A 19,557-nucleotide genomic window follows, 5' to 3' on the forward strand; every position below is an offset into this window, starting at 1 on the left:
GGGTTTGGTGGGCCAAAGGGCCTCTAAACTAAACAAAAGTCCATTATAAAGAGGTCCACTGAAATGAGGCTCTGCGGTATAAGGAGAATCTAGTTTACTTTATTTTACTTTAAAGAAACAGCATGGAAGAGGCCCTTCGGCCCACCGAGTCTGCGGCCCACCGGCGATCCCCGTACACTACTTCTATCCTACACACTAGGGACAATTTACAGAAGCCAATTAACCAACAAATCTGTACATCTTTGGAGTGTGGGAGGAATCCAGGACACTCAAATAAAACCCACGTGGTCGCTGGGAGAACGTACGAGCTCCGTACACACAGCACCATTAGTCAGGATCAAACCTGGGTCTCTGGCACTGTAAAGCAGCACTCCTACCGCTGCGCCACATACTGTCCTTAAACAGACTGGGATTGTTTTCCTTGACGCGCAGGGAGCTGAGGGGTGACCTCACAGAGGTTTACAAAATCATAAGGGGCAGATGAAAAGAAGATGGGCACAGTTTTTTCTCCCAGCGCAGGGAAGTCAAAAACTAGAGGGCTGTATCCCGATGTTGGGGGAGTCCAGGACCAGGGGCCACAGTTTAAGAATAAGGGGTAAACCATTTGAGGATGAGGAAAAGCTTTTTCACAGATGAGGAAAAGCTTTTTCACTCAGAGAGTTGTGAGTCTGTGGAATTCTCTGTCTCATAGGGCGGTGGAGGCTGGCTCTCTGAATGCGTTCAAGAGAGAGCTAGATAGGGCTCTTGAAGATAGCGGAGTCAAGGGATATGGGGAGAAGGCAGGAACGGGTACTGATTGTGGATGATCAGCCATGATCACATTGAATGGCAGTGCTGGCTCGAAGGGCCGAATGGCCTACTCCTGCACCTATTGTCTATTGTCATAGGTTTGAGATGAGAGATGTAAGAATTAAACGGGATCTGAGAGGTGTGGGGAGATGTGGGGGGAAACCAGTGCACCCAATGAAAACCCACGCGGTCACAGGGAGAACATACAAACTCCGTAGAGACAGCAGCCGAGTTCAGGATCGTACCCGGGTCCCTGGTTCTGTGAGGCAGCAGCACTACCAGCTGCGCCACTGTGCCGCCCACTGCCGGACTTGCAAAGTGTTTGCTGCATTTTTAGATTTCACTTCAGATTTCCAGCATCTGAATATTATTTTTGTTTGATTATTTTTTCCTCATTAGGGGAACAATGTCAGAGTTCACACAATTCTCACACCAACAAGGGGCGGCACGGTGGCACAGCGGTAGAGTTGCTGCCTTACAATGCCAGAGAATCGGATTCGACCCTGACTATGTGTGCTGTCTGTACGGATTTTGTACTTTCTCCCCATGACTGCGTGGGTTTCCTCCGGATGCTCCAGTTACCTCCCATTCTCCAAACATGTACATAAACATAGAAACATAGAAAATAGGTGCAGGAGGAGGCCATTCGGCCCTTCGAGCCAGCACCGCCAGGTTTGTAGGTTAATTGGCTTTGGTTAAAAAAAATTGTAAATTGACCCTAGTGCGTGGATGATAGTGCCAGTGTGTGGGGACTGCTGGTCGGCGCAGACTTGGTGGGCTGAAGGGCCTGTTTCCGTGCTGTATCCCTAAACTAAACAAGCCCATCTTTACTGAAAGCTTGAAATTGGTTAACACGATATTAATGTGATTCGTGTCTGTGTAACCTTGGCTCATTGGTGTTGTGCAGACAAATTTCAGGGCCAAACCATTTTAAGATGTTGACAGATTGGTGAATATTGAATGACAACCCTTCCAGGTGAGACAGTGGTTCAAGTTCACCTCCTTTAACCTCATCTACAGCATTACGGTGTTCCCCACGTGGCCTCCTGTACATTGATGAGACCAAACGACCGATTCACCAGACACTTGCCCACTGTCCACCAAGGTCTGCTGGATCTCACCATTTTAAGTCCCCTACCATTCCCCTAATGACCTTTCTGTTCAGGGCCTGCTCCACTGTCAGAGTGAGGCCACACACACGTTGGAAGAACAGTAGCTCTTATTCTGCTTGGGTAGCTTACAACCCAACGGTATGAACATGGAATTCGCCAATTTACGACCCAAAGCATTGTCTTTCCATGTTCTCCAGAGATGCTGCCTGACTCACTGAGTTACTCCTGCATTTTTTGTATCTTTTGAAAAGTTAATAGCAAGATGGCACCCAAGCCGGGGGACTCTATGCAGGCTGGGCCCAGAAGTGGATCTGCAATAATTCATTACAATTGCTCCGATCTTTTACATTTTTATTTTTTATCTTCAAAATATCATTAATCGGACGTTGGTGCGGTTTATCTTCCATTAAACGTTATTCCCTTTATCCTTTATTTGTATACTGTGGACGGCTTGATTGTAATCATGTATAGTCTTTTCGCTGACAGGATAGCACGCAACTAAAAGCTTTTCACTGTACCTCGGCATACGTGACAATAAACTAAACTAAATAGAAAAAACTCTCGAAACAAAGAACCGCAAATGCTGGTTTACACCAAAGATAGACACAACATGCTGAGGTGACTCAGAGGCTGCATCTCTGGAGAAAAAGGAATGTGAAGTTTCTGGTCAGGATCCTTCTAAGTGGTGGTGGGGGGGGGGGGGGGGGGGGGGGGGGGGGGGGGGGGGGGAGCGTGGTCTATGGAGGGGTCAAGAACAGCAGGTGAGAAAAGACCATGACAAATCAGCGCCGGCAGCACGTGACCTCAGGCGCGATGGTTCCCTGATAGGCTGATTGTTGGCTAGGGACGGTGTGATCTCAAGATGCGTACAATGTGGAGAACTGTGGAACTGGTTCCTGTCACTGGTTGTGGAACTATGGCTGTTTCCCTCTCCACAGATGCTGCCTAACCTGCTGAGTCTTTCCAGCATCCTCTGGTTTTATTTCACAGCAAGGCAGAATGGAACTGGTTGGGTTACCAATCCAGTTACCCAGGCACCTTTGTTGTTCTGCCACCAGGCAAGTATTTCCCCTCACAGTGAATAGTGAAAGGCTTGGATAGAGTGGATGTGGAGAGGATGTTTCCACTAGTGAGAGAGTCTAGGACTAGAGGCTACAGCCTCAGAATTAAAGGACATTCCTTTAGGAAGGAGATGAGGAGGAATTCCTATAGTCAGAGGGTGGTGAATCTGTGGAATTCTTTGCCACGGAAGGCTGTGAAGGCCAAATCAATGGTTATTATTAAGGCAGAGATTGACAGATTCTTGATTAGTAAAGATGTCAGTCATAGATTATGTGGAGAAGGCAGGAGAATGGGGTTGAGAGGAAAAGATAGAATGGCGTAGAATTAAATTAAGTTTAGTTTACTTCAGTTTAGTTTAGTTCACTTCAGTTTACTTTAGTTTACCACATGATTGAATGGCAGAGTAGACTTGATGGGCTGAATGGCCTACTTTTCTGCTGCTATCACTTATGAACATGAACAGTGTCGGTCGGCTCAAATCAAAGGTCTTCAAGTCAAATATTTACTCTGATTCTCTCGTCTTGGATGCTGACCAACCTGGGCTTTTCCGTTTTTATTGCCTTTGTTTGCAGGTTATTGGAGTACGTTGTTCACCCCCTTGAACTTATCCTTCCAGTAATCCATCGGAGGTGCTGGAGGGGGCAGCATCGGCCACCAGCTATCCCGGTGATGAAGCTGCAGGGAACAGCTGCTGTGTGGATCGGGAAGCAGCAGAAGCACTTCATGCAAGGGTGCAGCAGTAGAGTTGCTGCCTCACAGCACCTGAGACCTGGGTTTGATCTATGCTGTCTGTACGGTGTTTACACGTTCTCCCCGTGACTGCGTGGGTTTTCTCCGGGTGCTCCAGTTTCCTCCCACACTCCAAATACGAGTAGGTAAATTGACCCTAATGCGTAGGATAGAACTAGTGTACGGGTGATTGCTGGTTGGTGCGACATCGGTGGGATTGTTTTCACACTCTATCCCTAAAGTAAATTAACGCTAAGTAATTCTACTAAACAGCTGTTGTGTGAGTCTGAATGCATAAGAAGCACTTCATAGCGATACAGCATGGAAACAGGCTTTACAGCCCACCGAGTCCATGAAAACACCAACCACCCATTCAATGTTATCCCACTTTCTCATCTACTCCCTACACACTAGGGGCAATTTACAGAGGGCAATTAACCTATAAACCCGCACGTGTTTGGGAAGTGGCAGGAAACCGGAGCACTTGAACGAAACCCATGTGGTCAGAGTGAGAACATACAAACTCCGTGCAGCCAGCAGCTGTGGTCAGGATCAAACCCAGATCTCTGGCGCTGAGAGGCAGCAGCTCTACCAGCTGTGCCACTGTGCCGCACTTGTTAAGCTTCACCCGTGCACATTGTCCACGCTCGACTGTGGTTAGCAGCACATTCTCACCATCCGCAAACCAGCGGCACAGAGGAGGTACAGGGACAGGTAGTCACAGTGGATCAGGGGAATGTACCTGGGGAGGGGGTGGTTTGGGCGGGAAGGAATTGCAGAGGGACCAATCACTGCAGAAACCTGAAAGGGGTGGGGGTGGGAAGATGTGACCGGTGGTGGTATCTCATTGGAGGTGGCGGGAATGTTGGGGAATGATGTGTTGGATGCGGAGGCTGGTGGGGTGGAAGGTGAGGACCAGGGGAACTCTACATTTGCTCCGTCTGGGGGGAAGGGGGGCAAGAACTGTGGGACACAGAAGAGACACGGAGGGATCCATGTAAACAGCAAGGTGGAAACTACACTACTTGTACGTTATTCATTTTTAATTCATATTCCCAATATTTGTAGTCACAAAAAAAATTACAGAAAATCCTTTTTTTATGAGGAGGGAACGAAGGAAGGATGGCGAGAGTGAGGGAGGGAAGGAAGGACAGAGGGAGAGAGGGTGTGAGTGAGAGAGTGAGAAAGGGAGGGAGTACGGGAGGGTGTGAGGGATGGAATAAGGGAGGAAGAAAGGGAGAGAGTGAGAGAGTGAGGGAGGGGGAGTGAGTGAGGGAGGGAAGGATTGAGTGAGAGGGAGTGAGCAAGGGAGGAAGTGAGGGGAGAGGGAAAGGGAGAGGGAGGGAGGGAGGGAAGGAGTGAGAGAGGGAGTAAGGGAAGGAGCGAGGGAGTAAGGGAGGGGGAGAGGGAGAGAGTGAGGGAGGGAGTGAGTAAGGGAGTGAGTAAGAGAGAGAGGGAGGGAGAGAGGGAGGGAGTGAGTAAGGGAAGGAGGGTAATTAGATTCTCCACGTACTGTAAAATCAAACACAGCTGCCGTACTTTGGCCTGCGTTTGATTTTACGGTAGATCCAGTCCAGGTATTTGCTGACTCTTGTGTATACACCAGGCATGTGGGCACAGCCTTCTCCCCAGCTGACGACTCCGTGCAGATAGCCAGTGCCTTGCAAGTAACAGGTCAGTGGTCCTCCAGAGTCCCCCTGTCGAGGTCAACACAACAACAAGGGGTTAGCATCGTCGACCAGCCATCCCGGAGATGAAGGGACAAGGAACAGCTGCTGTGTGTGGGCGGCACGGTGGCGCAGCGGTAGAGTTACTGCCTCCCTGCGCCAGAGACCCAGGTTCGATCCTGACTATGGGTGCTGTCTGTATGGAGTTTACACGTTCTCCCTGGGACTGCGTGGTTTTTCTCCGGGTGCTCCGGTTTCCTCCCACATTCCAAAGATGTACAGGTTTGTAAGTTCATTCGCTTCAGTAAAATGGAAAATTTCCCCTGGCGTGTAGGATAGTGCCTGTGTACGGGGTGATCTCTAGTCAGTACGTATCTGGTGGGCCAAAGAGCCTGTTTCTGTGCTGTATCTCTAAAGTCTAAAAGTAAAAGTCCATGAGAAGCACTTTCTAGAGACTCCATCGATCACCCATTCACACTAGTTCCATGTTATCTCATTTTCTCATCCACTCCCTACACAATAGGGACGATTTACCGAGGGCCAATTAACCTACAAACCTGCAGAGAGGCAAAAAAACTGGTGTCACTCAGCAGGTCAGACGGCATCTCTAGAGAAAAGGAATAGATGATGTTTCGGGTTGAGTCGCTTCTACAAACCTGCACGTCTTTGAGATGTGGAAGGAACCTGGAGCACCCATTGGAAATAGTCACAAATGCTGGAGTAATTCAGCGGGACAGGCAGCATTTCTGGAGAGAAGGAATGGGTGATGTTTCGGGTTGAGACCTTTCTTCAGTCCTATCTACCGCTGCGCCACTGGGCTGCCCCAGTGTAAGGTTGTCCAACCTCTCCGTGTAGCTAAATGTTGCAGGTGACCAGCGCAGAGCAAGGCCCCACGTCACGTCGGTGCTCCCTGACGTACCTGGCAGGCGTCGATGGACTTGACGAGATCTCCAGCACAGATCATGTTGGGCGTCACATCAGCACCATAGAACTGGTCACTGGCACACAGCACCTGCGGAATGATGGGGATCGACGCCTCCTGCAATGTCTTGGCATATACAGTAGCATCTGCAAAATAGCAAGAATGTCCTTCCTCAAATTAGGGGACCAAAACTGCACACAATATCCTAGGTGTGGTCTCACTAGGGCCCTTTACAACTGCAGAAGGATGGATATTTTTAAGGCAGAGATAGGCAGATTATTGATTAGCAAGGGTGTCAGAGGTTATGGGGAGAAGGCAGGAGAATGGGGTGAAGAGGAAAATATAGATCAGCTATGATTGAATGGCGGAGTAGACTTAATGGGCCGAATGGCCTAATTCTGCTCCTATCACTTGTGAACTTGAGTAGCTGAGCCACACAGCACAGAAACTGGCCCTTCAGCCCAACTCGTCCATGTTGACCAAGATGTCCCATCTAAGCTAGTCCCATTTGCCTGCATTTGGCCCATATCCCTCGGCATCTTTTTAGGACAACAAGCTGGCGCAGCGGTAGAGTTTCTGCCTCATAGCGCCAGAAACCTGGGTTTGATCCTGACTACGGGTGCTGTCTGTATGGAGTTTGCACATTCTCCCTGTGACCGCATGGGTTTTCACCAGGTGCTCCAGTTTCCTCCCACGCTCCACACAGAAACTGGCCCTTCATCCCAACTCATCCATGCGGACAAAGATGTCCCACCAAACTAATCTCCTCTGCCTACATGTGATCCATATCCCTGCATTTCCATGTGCTTTGAAATTAGTACATGTGATAATAAAGACCCATTGAATTATTGAACCTTTGAGCCTATCATAAAGCCCGTTAAATGCCACTTTCCTATCTGCCTCTAGACACCCACTACTCCCTGTGTTAAAAAAAATTGTCTATCTATCTATCTATCTATCTATCTATCTATCTATCTATCTATCTATCTATCTATCTATCTATCTATCTATCTATCTATCTATCTATCTATCTATCTATCTATCTATCTATCTATCTATCTATCTATCTATCTACCAAAAGTCTCATCTTGTATGTGTGTGTTGTATGTACATAAATTAATTTTTTACATATTCTTACTCGCAATTTTCCCTTCCATGACGTAATCAGGTTCACTTTAGATTTCATTCTATATTTTACGTTATTCATGATTAAAGTTTTTTTTAAAGCCCAAAACGCTTCTCATAGAGTCTTTTTCCAGCAGCTTCCAGTGATGATGTCACAATGCCATTCACAATACACCAATCACAATGGGCTCTCAAGCTGCCGAGTGCCACAATGACATTACAATGGGACGTTGCCAACGGTAAGTGCAGCTTCTCGCAGAGAGCCTTTTTCCAGGAGCTTCCAGTGAAGATGTTATATTTCACAAGTTATTGATTATTAAAGCTTTAAAAATGCCAACTTTAACAAGATCTTTACTGTTCAAATCCTTCCTGCCAGCTTCCAACACACTTCGATATAAGATAGGAACACTTTTCACCTCAATGGGATATCACAGCAAGTGCTTCAACAGGAGGAGGAGGGCAAATTGGTATTGCAATTGGAACTGCTGCGGCAGGCATGGGAAGTGCAACTGGAATTTTTTTAAGTCCACTGCTGAGGGAAGCAGGGGAGTGCTGGAATCTTACTTTCAGGAATGGGTTCAGTTGGGGGTCCACGCCTCACTTGGGAGCTACAGGTTAATGGTGAAATATTACGTTGGGGAACGGGTTCCATTGGGGGACAGGCCTCCCGTGTGACAGGGCCACTTGTCTCCTTTAAATCTTGCTCCTCTCATCTTAAAGTCATGCCAGCCGGGAAAAAGTCTGTCTAGCCTATCGACACCTCTCATAATTGGATAAACTTCTATCAGGTCTCCCTTCAACCTCCGATGCTCCAGAGAAAACAATCCAAGTTTACCCAACCTCTTTTTACAGCTAATGCCTTCTAATAGGCTGAAGGTGAGAGGGGTAAGATTTAACAGGAACTTGAAGGACAAATATTTCACACACAGAGTGGTGGGTATGTGGAATGAGCTGCCAAAGGAGATAATTGAGGCAGGATTTCAACATTGAAAAAACATTTAAACAGGTACATTGATAGGAAAGATTTAGAGGGATATGGACCAAAGGCAGGCAGGTGGGACTAGCATAGAACAATCAGTCTGAAAAAGTGTTTTGACCCAAAACGTTATCTATCCATGTTCTCCCATGAGCTGCCTGACCTGCTGAGTTACTCCAGCACTTTGTGTCCATTGATGGGGTACCTTGGTCGGCATGGGCAAGTTGGGCCAATGAGCATGTGACTGATACCACACCGCACACCGTCTGGTAACCTGTACTCCCTCCCAGTTTTCTTACATCAAAGGCAGGGCTATCACTGGCACAAGGAAGGGCTCTTTCCCTTATGATCATCTGAGTACTTTTAGCATTGGCTCCTTTCTCCACATTTTCCTCTCGGACTAGATCTTGGCTTTGGGCAATAATTTCCGTCCGCGCCTGCTTACCTTCTACGGTGTGACCCCATCCAGCGATCTGGCACACGGACTTATCCGAAAAGTCAGTATCAGGGCTCGGTAAGCACAAGGGTCGGACAGCGCGAGACTTGACTACACACTTCTTCCACTTCTTCTTCAGTTTTAGCAGGGCTAGGGGACGAAAGGAACTCTGGTTGTGGTATGGCCACACACATGCACAGTGTATACTGACACAATACACACACACGCACAATATAAACACATACCATACACACACAACCCAACACCACACCCACACACGCAATATATACACACACAATATGCACACACACAATATGCAGGTACACAGACACACACAATACACACACAACCATACACCACACGCACGCACACAATAAAAACACACACAATATACACACAATCCAACACCACACCCACAATATACACACACACACACAAAATGCAGGCACACAGACACACAGACACACACACAATATGCACGCACACGCACACACAATACACACACAATATGCACACACACACAGAGACAATACATGCACACAAAAGGCACACAAACACACACAAACAATGCACACATACACACAGACACAGGCAATACACACAGACAGAGGAAACACTTGGACAATACACACACAATATACACAGACAATACATACACACACATGCACAAAATATATAGGCAATATACAGACACGAACAACACACACACACACAGCCAGAGCATTCATACACAGACGATACAAACACTATCGCACATAGACACTAAAGATATTAACATCCACACATGGACAATACACACACTAACATACATATACAGGCAGAAAGTGGCTCTAGAAATCCTAGACGCATTGGTTATCATTTTCCAATGTTCTATAGATTCAGGATCAGTTCCTGCATTGGAGGGTAGCTCATGTTCTCCCACTTTTTAAGAAAGGTGGGAGAGAGAAAACAGGGAATTATGGACCAGTTAGCCTGACATCGGTGGTGGGGAAGATGCTGGAGTCAATTATGAAAGATGAAATAGCAGTAACAGGATCGGTCCGGGTCAGCATGGATTTACGAAGGGGAAATTATGCTTAACTAATCTTCTGGAATTTTTTGAGGATGTAACTACGAAAATGGACAAGGGAGAGCCAGTGGATGTAGTGTACCTGGACTTTCAAAAAGCATTTGATAAGGTCCCACATAGGAGATTAGTGGGCAAAATGAGGGCACATGGTATTGGGGGCAGGGTACTGTCATGGATAGAAAATTGGTTGGCAGACAGGAAACAGAGTAGGGAATAAACGGGTCAATTTCAGAATGGCAGGCAGTGACTAGTGGGGTACAGTAAGGCCCGGCGCTGGGACCACAGCTATTTAGAATATACATTAATGATTTAGATGACGGGATTAAAAGTAACATTAGCAAATTTGCAGATGACACAAAGCAGTGTGAACTGTGAGGAGAATGCTATGAGGATGCAGGGTGACTTGGACAGGTTGGGTGTGGGCAGATGTATGGCAGATGCAGTTTAATGTGGATAAATGTGAGGTTATCCACTTTGGTGGTAAAAACAGGAATACAGATTATTATCTGAATGGTGTCAATTTGGGAAAAGGGGAAGTACAATGAGATCTGGGGGTCCTTGTTCATCAGTCACTGAAAGCAAGCATGCAGGTACAGCAGGCAGTGAAGAAAGCGAATGGCATGTTGGCCTTCATAACAAGAGGAGTTGAGTATAGGAACAAAGAGGTCCTTCTGCAGATGACAGGATTGTCATATGTTGATAGAATGGAACGGCTGGGCTTGTATACTCTGAAATTTAGAAGGATGAGAAGGGATCTTTTTGAAACATATAGGATTATTAAGGGTTTGGACATGCTAGAGACAGGAAACATGTTCCTGATGTTGGGGGAGTCCAGAACCAGGGGCCACAGTTTAAGAATAAGGGGTAAGCAATTTAGAACGGAGATGAGGAAATATTTTTCACACAGAGGGTTGTGAATCTGTGGAATTAAGAAGGCAATGGAGGTCAATTCTCTGGATGCTTTCACGAGAGAGTTAGGTAGAGGTCTTAAAGATAGCGGAGTCAGGGGATATGGGGAGAAGGCAGGCACGGGGTGCTGATTGTGGATGATCAGCCATGATCATATTGAATGGCGGTGCTGGCTCGAAGGGCTGAATGGCCTATTCCTGCACCTATTGTCTATTGTCTAAAATCCGTACGCTAACACATTTACACAGACAATCCACGCACTAATACACACACACACACAAAATAAATACACCACCACATATACAGTACAGACCAGCACACACACACACACACTGACAATACATACTCTAACACACATGCGCATCACCAACAATACATGCACAGACACTCACACACCAACATATATGAGAAACAAACACCAACATGAACACTGACACAGATAAGTGCCCCACACACACACACACACACACACACACACGTACATACACCGCCACACACACACACACACACGTACATACACCGCCACACACACACACACACACACACACACGTACATACACCGCCACACACAAATACAGAGCCATTCAAAAATAATGTCACACTTCCTCCGGGGTAAAGAGAAAAGGATATATTTGCTATTTTACCAAGGTCATGTCTGTTTTCTTCATATGGGCTGTAGTCTTCTTGGAAAATGTATTTCTCGATTTCAAATTCCTGAGTGTGTTTGTCAGTTTTATTAAAATTGTGTTGGCCCAACACAACTCTGATGGATGATATCAGTGGGCTGAAAGGTAAAGAGAGCTTGGGTCAGGGCAGAGAACACAGATCAGAATAGGAGATGCCCACCAGATTAGAGAACGTGGGTCAGATTAAAGAATGCTGGTCTGAATAGAGAACGTGGGTCAGATTAGAGAACACAGGTCAGATTAGAGAACACAGGTCAGATTAGAGAACTCATGTCAGATTAGAGAATTAACATCAGATTAGAGAACACAGGTCAGATTATAGAATTAACATCAGATTAAACAACGTGGATCAGATTAGAGAATGGGGCTCAGGTTAGAGAACGCGGATCAGGTTAGAGAATGCGGGTCAGGTTAGAGAAAGCGTGTCGGATTGGAGAATGAGGATCATATTGGACTACGTGGGTCAGATTAGAGAACGGAAGTCAAAGTGGAGAATGTAGATCAGATTGGAGCAAGCGGGTACGCTTAGAGAACGCGGGTCAGATTAGAGAACGAAATTCAGATTAGAGAATGCGGGTCAGATTAGAGAACGCGGGTCAGATTAGAGAACGCGGGTCAGAATAGAGAACGCGGGTCAGATTAGAGAACGCGGGTCAGATTAGAGAACGCGGGTCAGATTAGAGAACGCGGGTCAGATTAGAGAGCGAGGGTCAGAGTAGAGAACGCGGGTCAGAGTAGAGAACGCGGGTCAGAGTAGAGAACGCGGGTCAGAGTAGAGAACGCGGGTCAGAGTAGAGAACGCAGGTTAGATTAGAGAACGCGGGTCAGATTAGAAAACGTCGGACAGATTAGAGAACGCGGGTCAGTTTAGAAAACGCCGGTCAGATTAGAGAACGCGGGTCAGGTTAGAAACATAGAAACATGGAAATAGGTGCAGGAGGAGGCCCTTCGGCCCTTCGATCCAGCGCCGCCATTCATTGTGATCATGGCTGATTGTCCCCAATCAATAACCCGTGGATGCCTTCTCCCCATATCCCTTAATTCCACTAGCCCCTTGAGCTCTATCTAACTCTCTCTTAAATCCATCCAGTGGTTGGGCCTCCACTGCCCTCTGTGGTGGGGAATTCCACAAATTCACAACTCTCTGGGTGAAAAAGTTTTTTTCTCACCTCAGTCTTAAATGGCCTTCCCTTTATTCTCAGACTGTGGCCCCTGGTTCTGGACTCGCCAAACATTAGGAACATTTTTCCTGCATCTAGCTTGTCCAGTCCTTTTATAATTTTATATGTTTCTATAAGAATCCCCCTCATCCTTCTAAACTCCAGTGAATACAAGCCTAGTCTTTTCAATCTTTCCTCATATGACAGTCTCGCCATCCCAGGGATCAATCTTGTGAACCTATGCTGCACTGCCTCACTCACAAGGATGTCCTTCCTCAAATTAGGAGACCAAAACTGGACACAATACTCCAGATGTGGTCTTACCAGAGCCCCATACAACTGCAGAAGAACCTCTTTACTCCTATACTGAAATCCTCTTGTTATGAAGGCCAACATTCCATTAGCTTACTACACTGCCTGCTGAACCTGCACGCCAACTTTCAGTGACTGGTGTACATGGACGCCCAGATCTCACTTACCTAACCTAACACCATTGAGAGAAAACGTGTCAGATTAGAGAACGCGGGTCAGATTAGAGAATTAAAGTCAGATTAGAGAATGTGAATTGGAACAGAGATCAACAGTCAGATTAGAGAACATGGATAGGACTAGAGTAGAATACAAAATGCTGGAGTAAACAGCAGGTCAGGCAGCATCTCTGGGGGGGATATGGATAGATGACATTTTGTGTTGGGACCCTTATTCAGACTGATTGTAGTTGGGGAGAGGAAAGCTTAAAGAGAGGTGGGGATGAGACAAAGCCTGTTAGTTTCATTTATTGTCACATGTACCGAGGTACGGTGAAAAGCTTTTTTTGTTGCGTGTTATCCAGTCAACGGAAAGACTATCAGTCTGAAGAAGGGTCTCGACCCAAAACGTTACCCATCTCTCCAGGTGCTGCCTATCCCGCTGAGTTACTCCAGCAATTTATGTCTGCCTTCAGCAGAAAGACTATATGTGATTACAATCAAGCAGTCCACAGCGTACAGCTACAGGATAAAGGGAATAACGTTTAGTCGGAGATAAAGTCCAGTAAAGTCCAATTAAAGATAGTCCAAGGGTCTCCAATGAGGTGGATGGGAGGTCAGGACTGCTCTCTAGTTGGTGAGAGGATGGTTCAGTTCCTTGCTAAGAGCTGGGAAGATGAGAAACTTGGCCAGTTTCTGTGCTGCATGACTCTGTGACCAATACCGACCTCTTAAAGTGTCTGGTTACCTGTGTATGAAGCAGTGGGCGGCAGTGATGACCCAGCAAGGAGATATGAGGGTTCCTGCACAGAAGCTGTCGTCGATGTAAATGGCTGCTATCCAGGGGTGTGCACCTCGCATTGCCGTGCTCCCCCCGATGACACGCTGCCGAAAGCTCTTGCGCCTCCGTTTCCCGCAGGAGAGCTTGGGAACCCTGGCTACAGACATCCTGGCCAGGGGAGGGGGTCTCCTTGGGACAGCGTCTGTGGGACAACAGGGCAGACACAAGATGTCAACGGCTGAGCAACTGCGGCGGCTCAGTGGCAAAGCTGGTAGTTTGGTTTAGTTTAGAGATACAGCGGGGAAACAGGCCCTTCGGCCCACCGAGTCCACGCCAACACTGTACATCAGCACCATCCTACACGCTAGGGACAATATACAATTCTCCGGAAACCGGAGCACCCGGAGAAAACCCACGTGATCACTGGGAGAACGTACAAACTCTGTACAGACAGCACCCGAGGTCATGATCGAACCTGTGTCTCCGGCAGCAAATCTACCGCTGCGTCACTGTGCCACCCAGAAGTAGTATGATCATGTTCCATCCAACTCAGGGCGGTAGAGTGGCGCAGCTGGTAGAGTTGCTGCCTCACAAAGCTAGAGACTGGGGTCTTATCCTGACCTCGGGTGCTGTGTGTGTGCAGTTTATGACCACGTGGGTTTCCACCGAGTCCTCTAGTTTTCTCCCACATCCGTAGGTTAATTGTCCGCTATATATCACCCCTCGTGTGTAGGGAATGGGTGAGGAAGTGGGATAATAGGGAACTAGTCTGAGCTGGTGATCGATGCTCAGCCTGGACTCGGTGGGCCGCAGGACCTGTTTCCATGCTGTATCTTTCAATGATACAATGATTCAATGACTCCAGTGGGCCACAAGTAGCAGTTATACCCAGGCGATCCTTCACTCCCGCAAATGGTGTCAGATATTCCAGGGTATTGGATATTAATCTTTGTTTCGGCTGCATTTGGAGTATTGAGAACAGTTCTTGTCACTTCAGTACAGGAAGGACATGGATGGTTTGGAGAGGGCGCAGAGAAAGTTTACCAAAACGCTGCCCGTATTTGCCACGCGGAGAGGTCGGACTAACCTGGATTACTTTCTCTAGAGTATCAGAGGTTGAGGGGAGACCTGATGGAAGTATATTAACTTATGAGAGGCAAAAATGGGGCAGACAGTCAGAACTTTTTTCCCCTTCGTGGAACTATCAAAGACTTTAAGGTAAGAGGGGCCAAAGTTTAAAGGGGATGTGCAGGTCACCACAAAAATAGACACAAAGTGCTGGAGTAACTCAGCAGGTCAGGCAACATCTCTGGAGAATGGGTCCCAACCTATAATGTTGTCTATCCATGTTCTCCATAGATGCTGCCTGACCTGTTGATTTACTCCAACATTTTGTAACTTTGATTTTAGTCATGTTTTGCTGAAATTGGTTTCATAACTAAATCAAGTTCACAGAACACTTTACCACAAACAAAATAATTTGGAGTTTGACATTTCAGCGTGGGAGTTACAGAGAATTCGAGAGTGGAAGTCAACCTCAATTATCACAGCAATCCATGACCTTTGTGAGACAATAGAATAACTGGTAATTAAAATGAACTGCAGACACTGGCTTATACCTAATGTAGACACGCTCTAGAGTAATTGGACAGGTGTCATTTTGGGTCGTCTGAAGTAGGGTCCCAACCCAAAATGTCACCTGTCCATTTTCTCCAGAACTGCTGCCTGACCCATTGAGTTACTCCAGCACTTTGTGTCTATCTTTAATAGGATAACTGGGTCAGGTTTCCAGAATCAGATTTTTTCTCAGTTTGTTTTATCCTCAGAACTGAAGGTGATCATGCATCCACAATAGTTTTGTGGGTTTGGAAGAAGAAGAATAATGCATAATTGTGGACCTGACAATGATGTGTAAAACAAATGAAAAGGCCAGACACTCACTCACTGTACCGCACTGTGGGATGTCACAGTGGTCCCAGGATATCTGATCATCCAACGTGATGTAGCACCAAGGCCTTTTATCCCCATCTGGGTTTCTGCACAAGATAAACAGATAATGGTTCAATATTTCTGCCCGTTGTGTTTCTTCTACACAACTTCCTCTCTCGAATTAAACCTATGCCTTCAAGTTCTTGATTCTCCAACTTGGGTGAAAGAACATGCACCTTCACTGTATCTATTCCCCTCATGGTTTTTTACTCCACTATAAGATAACCCCTCAGTCTCCTGCGCTCCAAGAAATAAAGTCCCAACCCTATAAAGAGTGAGGCCCAGCGCAAATTGAAGGAACAGCACCTCATATTTCGCTTGGCTAGTTTACACCCCAGCGGTATGAACATTGACTTCTCCAATTTCAGGTGGTCCTTGCTTTCCCCCTCCTTCCCCTCCCCTTCCCAGCTCTCCCACAAGTTTACTGTCTCCACCTCTATCTTTCCTTTTCCCCGCCCCCCCCCCCCCCCATCAGTCTGAAGAAAGATCTCGACCCGAAACGTCACCTATTCCTTCTCTCCATAGATGCTGCCTCACCAGTTGAGTTTCTCCAACATTTTTGTCTACCTTCGATTTTTCCAGCATCTGCAGTTCTCTCTTAAACAGCCCTATAAATTTTGTTAGTGACTCAATTAGTTCATAAATTATGTGAGCAGAATTAAGCCATTCGGCCCATCAAGTCTACACCACTGTTCAATCATAGCTGATCTGTTTTTCCCTCTCAACCCCATTCTCCTGTCTTCTCCCATAACCCATATTAATCAAGAATCCGTCAATCTGTGCCTTAAAATATCAATTGACTTGGCCTCCACTGCCACCTGTGGCAATGAATTCCATAAATTCGCCACCCTGTGACCAAATAAATGTCTCCTCATCTCCTTTCTAAAGGTACGTCCTTTTATTCTCTGGTCCTAGACTCTCTCACTAGTGGAAACATCCTCTCCACATCCACTCAATCCAAGCCTTTCATTATTCGGTAAGTTTCAATGAGGTTCCCCCCTCATCCTAAAATCTAGTGAGTACAGGCCCATTACCATCAAACGTTCATCATATGTGTTCAAACACTCATCATATGTTATTCCTCCACATCTCCGTTCTGAGGTCACATCCTTTGCCCACTAGTCTTACGCTCTCCCATGAGTGGAAACATCCTCCCCCCATCCATCCTGGCAACAACCCTGCAAATCTTCACTACACTCTTTCCAGGACTGGTTTGATTGGGTGCTTGATGGTTATCACAGAATTGGTAGGCCGAATGATCTACTTGGGTGCTGTACAACTTTAACGACCCGGACCTAATCTGAGAATAGCTCAGGGGACAATTGGGCAAATATGTTCCCTCTTTCCTCACCGGCAGTAGGAATGGTCACCAAGACCCAGGCGGAGAGCTTCCTCCAAGCTACTGATGTTCAACATGTTTCGCACAAAGTCCTCCTTCCACGGCATGCACTCGATGTTCAACTCAGTCTCGTCCTCAGTACCTTTGTAAGTCATCCCATCGTTTTCATAGCAGTGTTCATTCTTGTCTGGATGAGGACAGTGCATAAAATCATGAAAGGAATAGATCGGGTAAACGCTGTTGTGTGGCACCCACGTATGTAATATATGCACAAAGAATTTCACTGCGCAGTTGCTTATGTGATAAATAAAGCACGATTGACTTGACTACACCAGAGTAGAGAATCAAGAACCAGATGACATAGGTTTAAAGTGAAGGGGGGGGGGGGGGAAAGATATATAATAGGAATATGAGGGGTAACGTTTTCACACAAAGGGTAGTGGGTGTATGGAGCGAGCTGCCAGAGGAGGTAGTTAAAGCAGGGACTATTGCAACGTTTAAGAAACAATTAGCCCTTCAGCCCACTGAGTCCGCAATGACCAGTGAACTGTGGGGAGAGAACTAGAGTTAAAGTTTCAGGACCAAGACAAAGTTATAAACAATAGACAATAGGTGCAGGAGTAGGCCATTCGGCCATTCGGCCCTTCGAGCCAGCACTGCCATTCAATGTGATCATCCACAATCAGTCCCCCGTTCCTGCCTTCTCCCCATATCCCCTGACTCCGCTATCTTTAAGACCTCTATCTAACTCTCTCTTGAAAGCATCCAGAGAATTGGCCTCCATTGCCTTCTGAATTCCACAGATTCACAACCCTCTGTGTGAAAAAGTATTTCCTCATCTCCATTCTAAATGGCTTACCCCTTATTCTTAAACTATGGCCCCTGGTTCTGGACTCCCCCAACATCAGGAACATGTTTCCTGTCTCTAGCATGTCCAAACCCTTAATAATCTTATATGTTTCAATAAGATTCCCTCTCATCCTTCTAAATTCCAGAGTATACAAGCTCAGCCGCTCCATTCTCTCAGCATATGACAGTCCCGCCATCTTGGGAATTAACCTTGTGAACATACGCTGCACTCCCTCAATAGCAAGAATGTCCTTCCTCAAATTTGGAGACTAAAACTGCACACAATACTCCAGGTGTGGTCTCACTGGGACCCTGTACAACTGCAGAAGGACCTCTTTGCTCCTATACTTAACTCCTCTTGTTATGAAGGCCAACATGCTATTCGCTTTCTTCAGTGCCTGCTGTACCTGCATGCTTACTTTCATAGACTGATGAACAAGGACCCCCAGATCCCGTTGTACTTCCCCTTTTCCCAACTTGACACCATTCAGATAATAATCTGCCTTCCTGTTTTTGCTACCAAAGTGAATAACCTCATATTTATCCACATTAAACTGTATCTGCCATGCATCTGCCCACTCACCCAACCTGTCCAAGTCACCCTGCAGTCTCATAGCATCCTCCTCACAGTTCACACTGCCACCCAGCTTTGTGTCATCTGCAAATTTGCTAATGTTACTTTGAATCCCTTCATCTAAATCATTGATGTACATTGTACATAGCTGCGGTCCCAGCACCGAGCCTTGCGGTACCCCACTGGTCACTGGCTGCCATTCTGAAAGGGACCCGTTAATCCCTACTCTTTCTTTTCTGTCTGCCAACCAATTTTCTATCCATGTCAGCATTCTACCCACAATACCATGTGCCCTAATTTTTCCCATTAATCTCTTATCAAATGCTTTCTGAAAGTCCAGGTACACTACATCCACTGGCTCCCCCTTGTCCATTTTCCTAGTTACATCCTCAAAAAATTCCAGAAGATTAGTCAAGCACGATATCCCCTTCGTAAATCCATGCTGACTCGGACCGATCCTGTTACTACTATCCAAATGAGCCGCTATTTCATCTTTTATGATTGACTCCAGCATCTTCCCCACCACCTATGTCAGGCTAACTGGTCTATAAATGTCCTGATTTCCCTCTCCCGCCTTTTTTTAAAAGTGGGATAACATTAGCTACCCTCCAATGCACAGGAACTGATGCTGAATCTATAGAACATTGGAAAATAAACATAAAATCATAAAAGTTGACGTTTCTACTTCCGCAGCTGCGGCCTGACCCCTTGAGTGTTTCCAGTGCTTCCTGGTTTTATTCCTGACCTTGCACTGATTTATTTTAAACATTGTTCACTTTCTATTTCTAAAGACCCTAGAAACAAAGAACTGCAGAAGCTGGTTTACATAAAAGTTCACAAAATGCTGGAGTAACTCGGCATGTCAGGCAGCATCTCTGGAGAAAAGGAACAGGTGATGTTCCTTTTATAGATGAAA

The 19,557-nt window shown here is 46.4% G+C and overlaps 1 protein-coding gene across 1 annotated transcript in view; it reads right to left on the reverse strand.

The window, feature by feature from the left end:
• Positions 1-5,070: 5,070 nt before the first annotated feature.
• The window catches only part of hgfac (HGF activator), a 41,418-nt gene continuing 26,931 nt past the window's right edge, over positions 5,071-19,557 (reverse strand). The window contains exons 13-19 of the mRNA XM_033018337.1: positions 17,231-17,405; positions 15,832-15,926; positions 13,858-14,092; positions 11,441-11,580; positions 8,828-8,968; positions 6,279-6,427; positions 5,071-5,389 (exon numbers count right to left, since the gene is read on the reverse strand). Of these exons, the coding sequence (XP_032874228.1) occupies positions 5,213-5,389; positions 6,279-6,427; positions 8,828-8,968; positions 11,441-11,580; positions 13,858-14,092; positions 15,832-15,926; positions 17,231-17,405 (1,112 nt within the window). The 3' untranslated portion in view covers positions 5,071-5,212. The remainder of the gene's footprint in view (positions 5,390-6,278; positions 6,428-8,827; positions 8,969-11,440; positions 11,581-13,857; positions 14,093-15,831; positions 15,927-17,230; positions 17,406-19,557) is intronic.

This window comes from Amblyraja radiata, chromosome 3 (genome assembly GCF_010909765.2).
Source record: "Amblyraja radiata isolate CabotCenter1 chromosome 3, sAmbRad1.1.pri, whole genome shotgun sequence".
NCBI classification, from domain to species: domain Eukaryota; kingdom Metazoa; phylum Chordata; class Chondrichthyes; order Rajiformes; family Rajidae; genus Amblyraja; species Amblyraja radiata.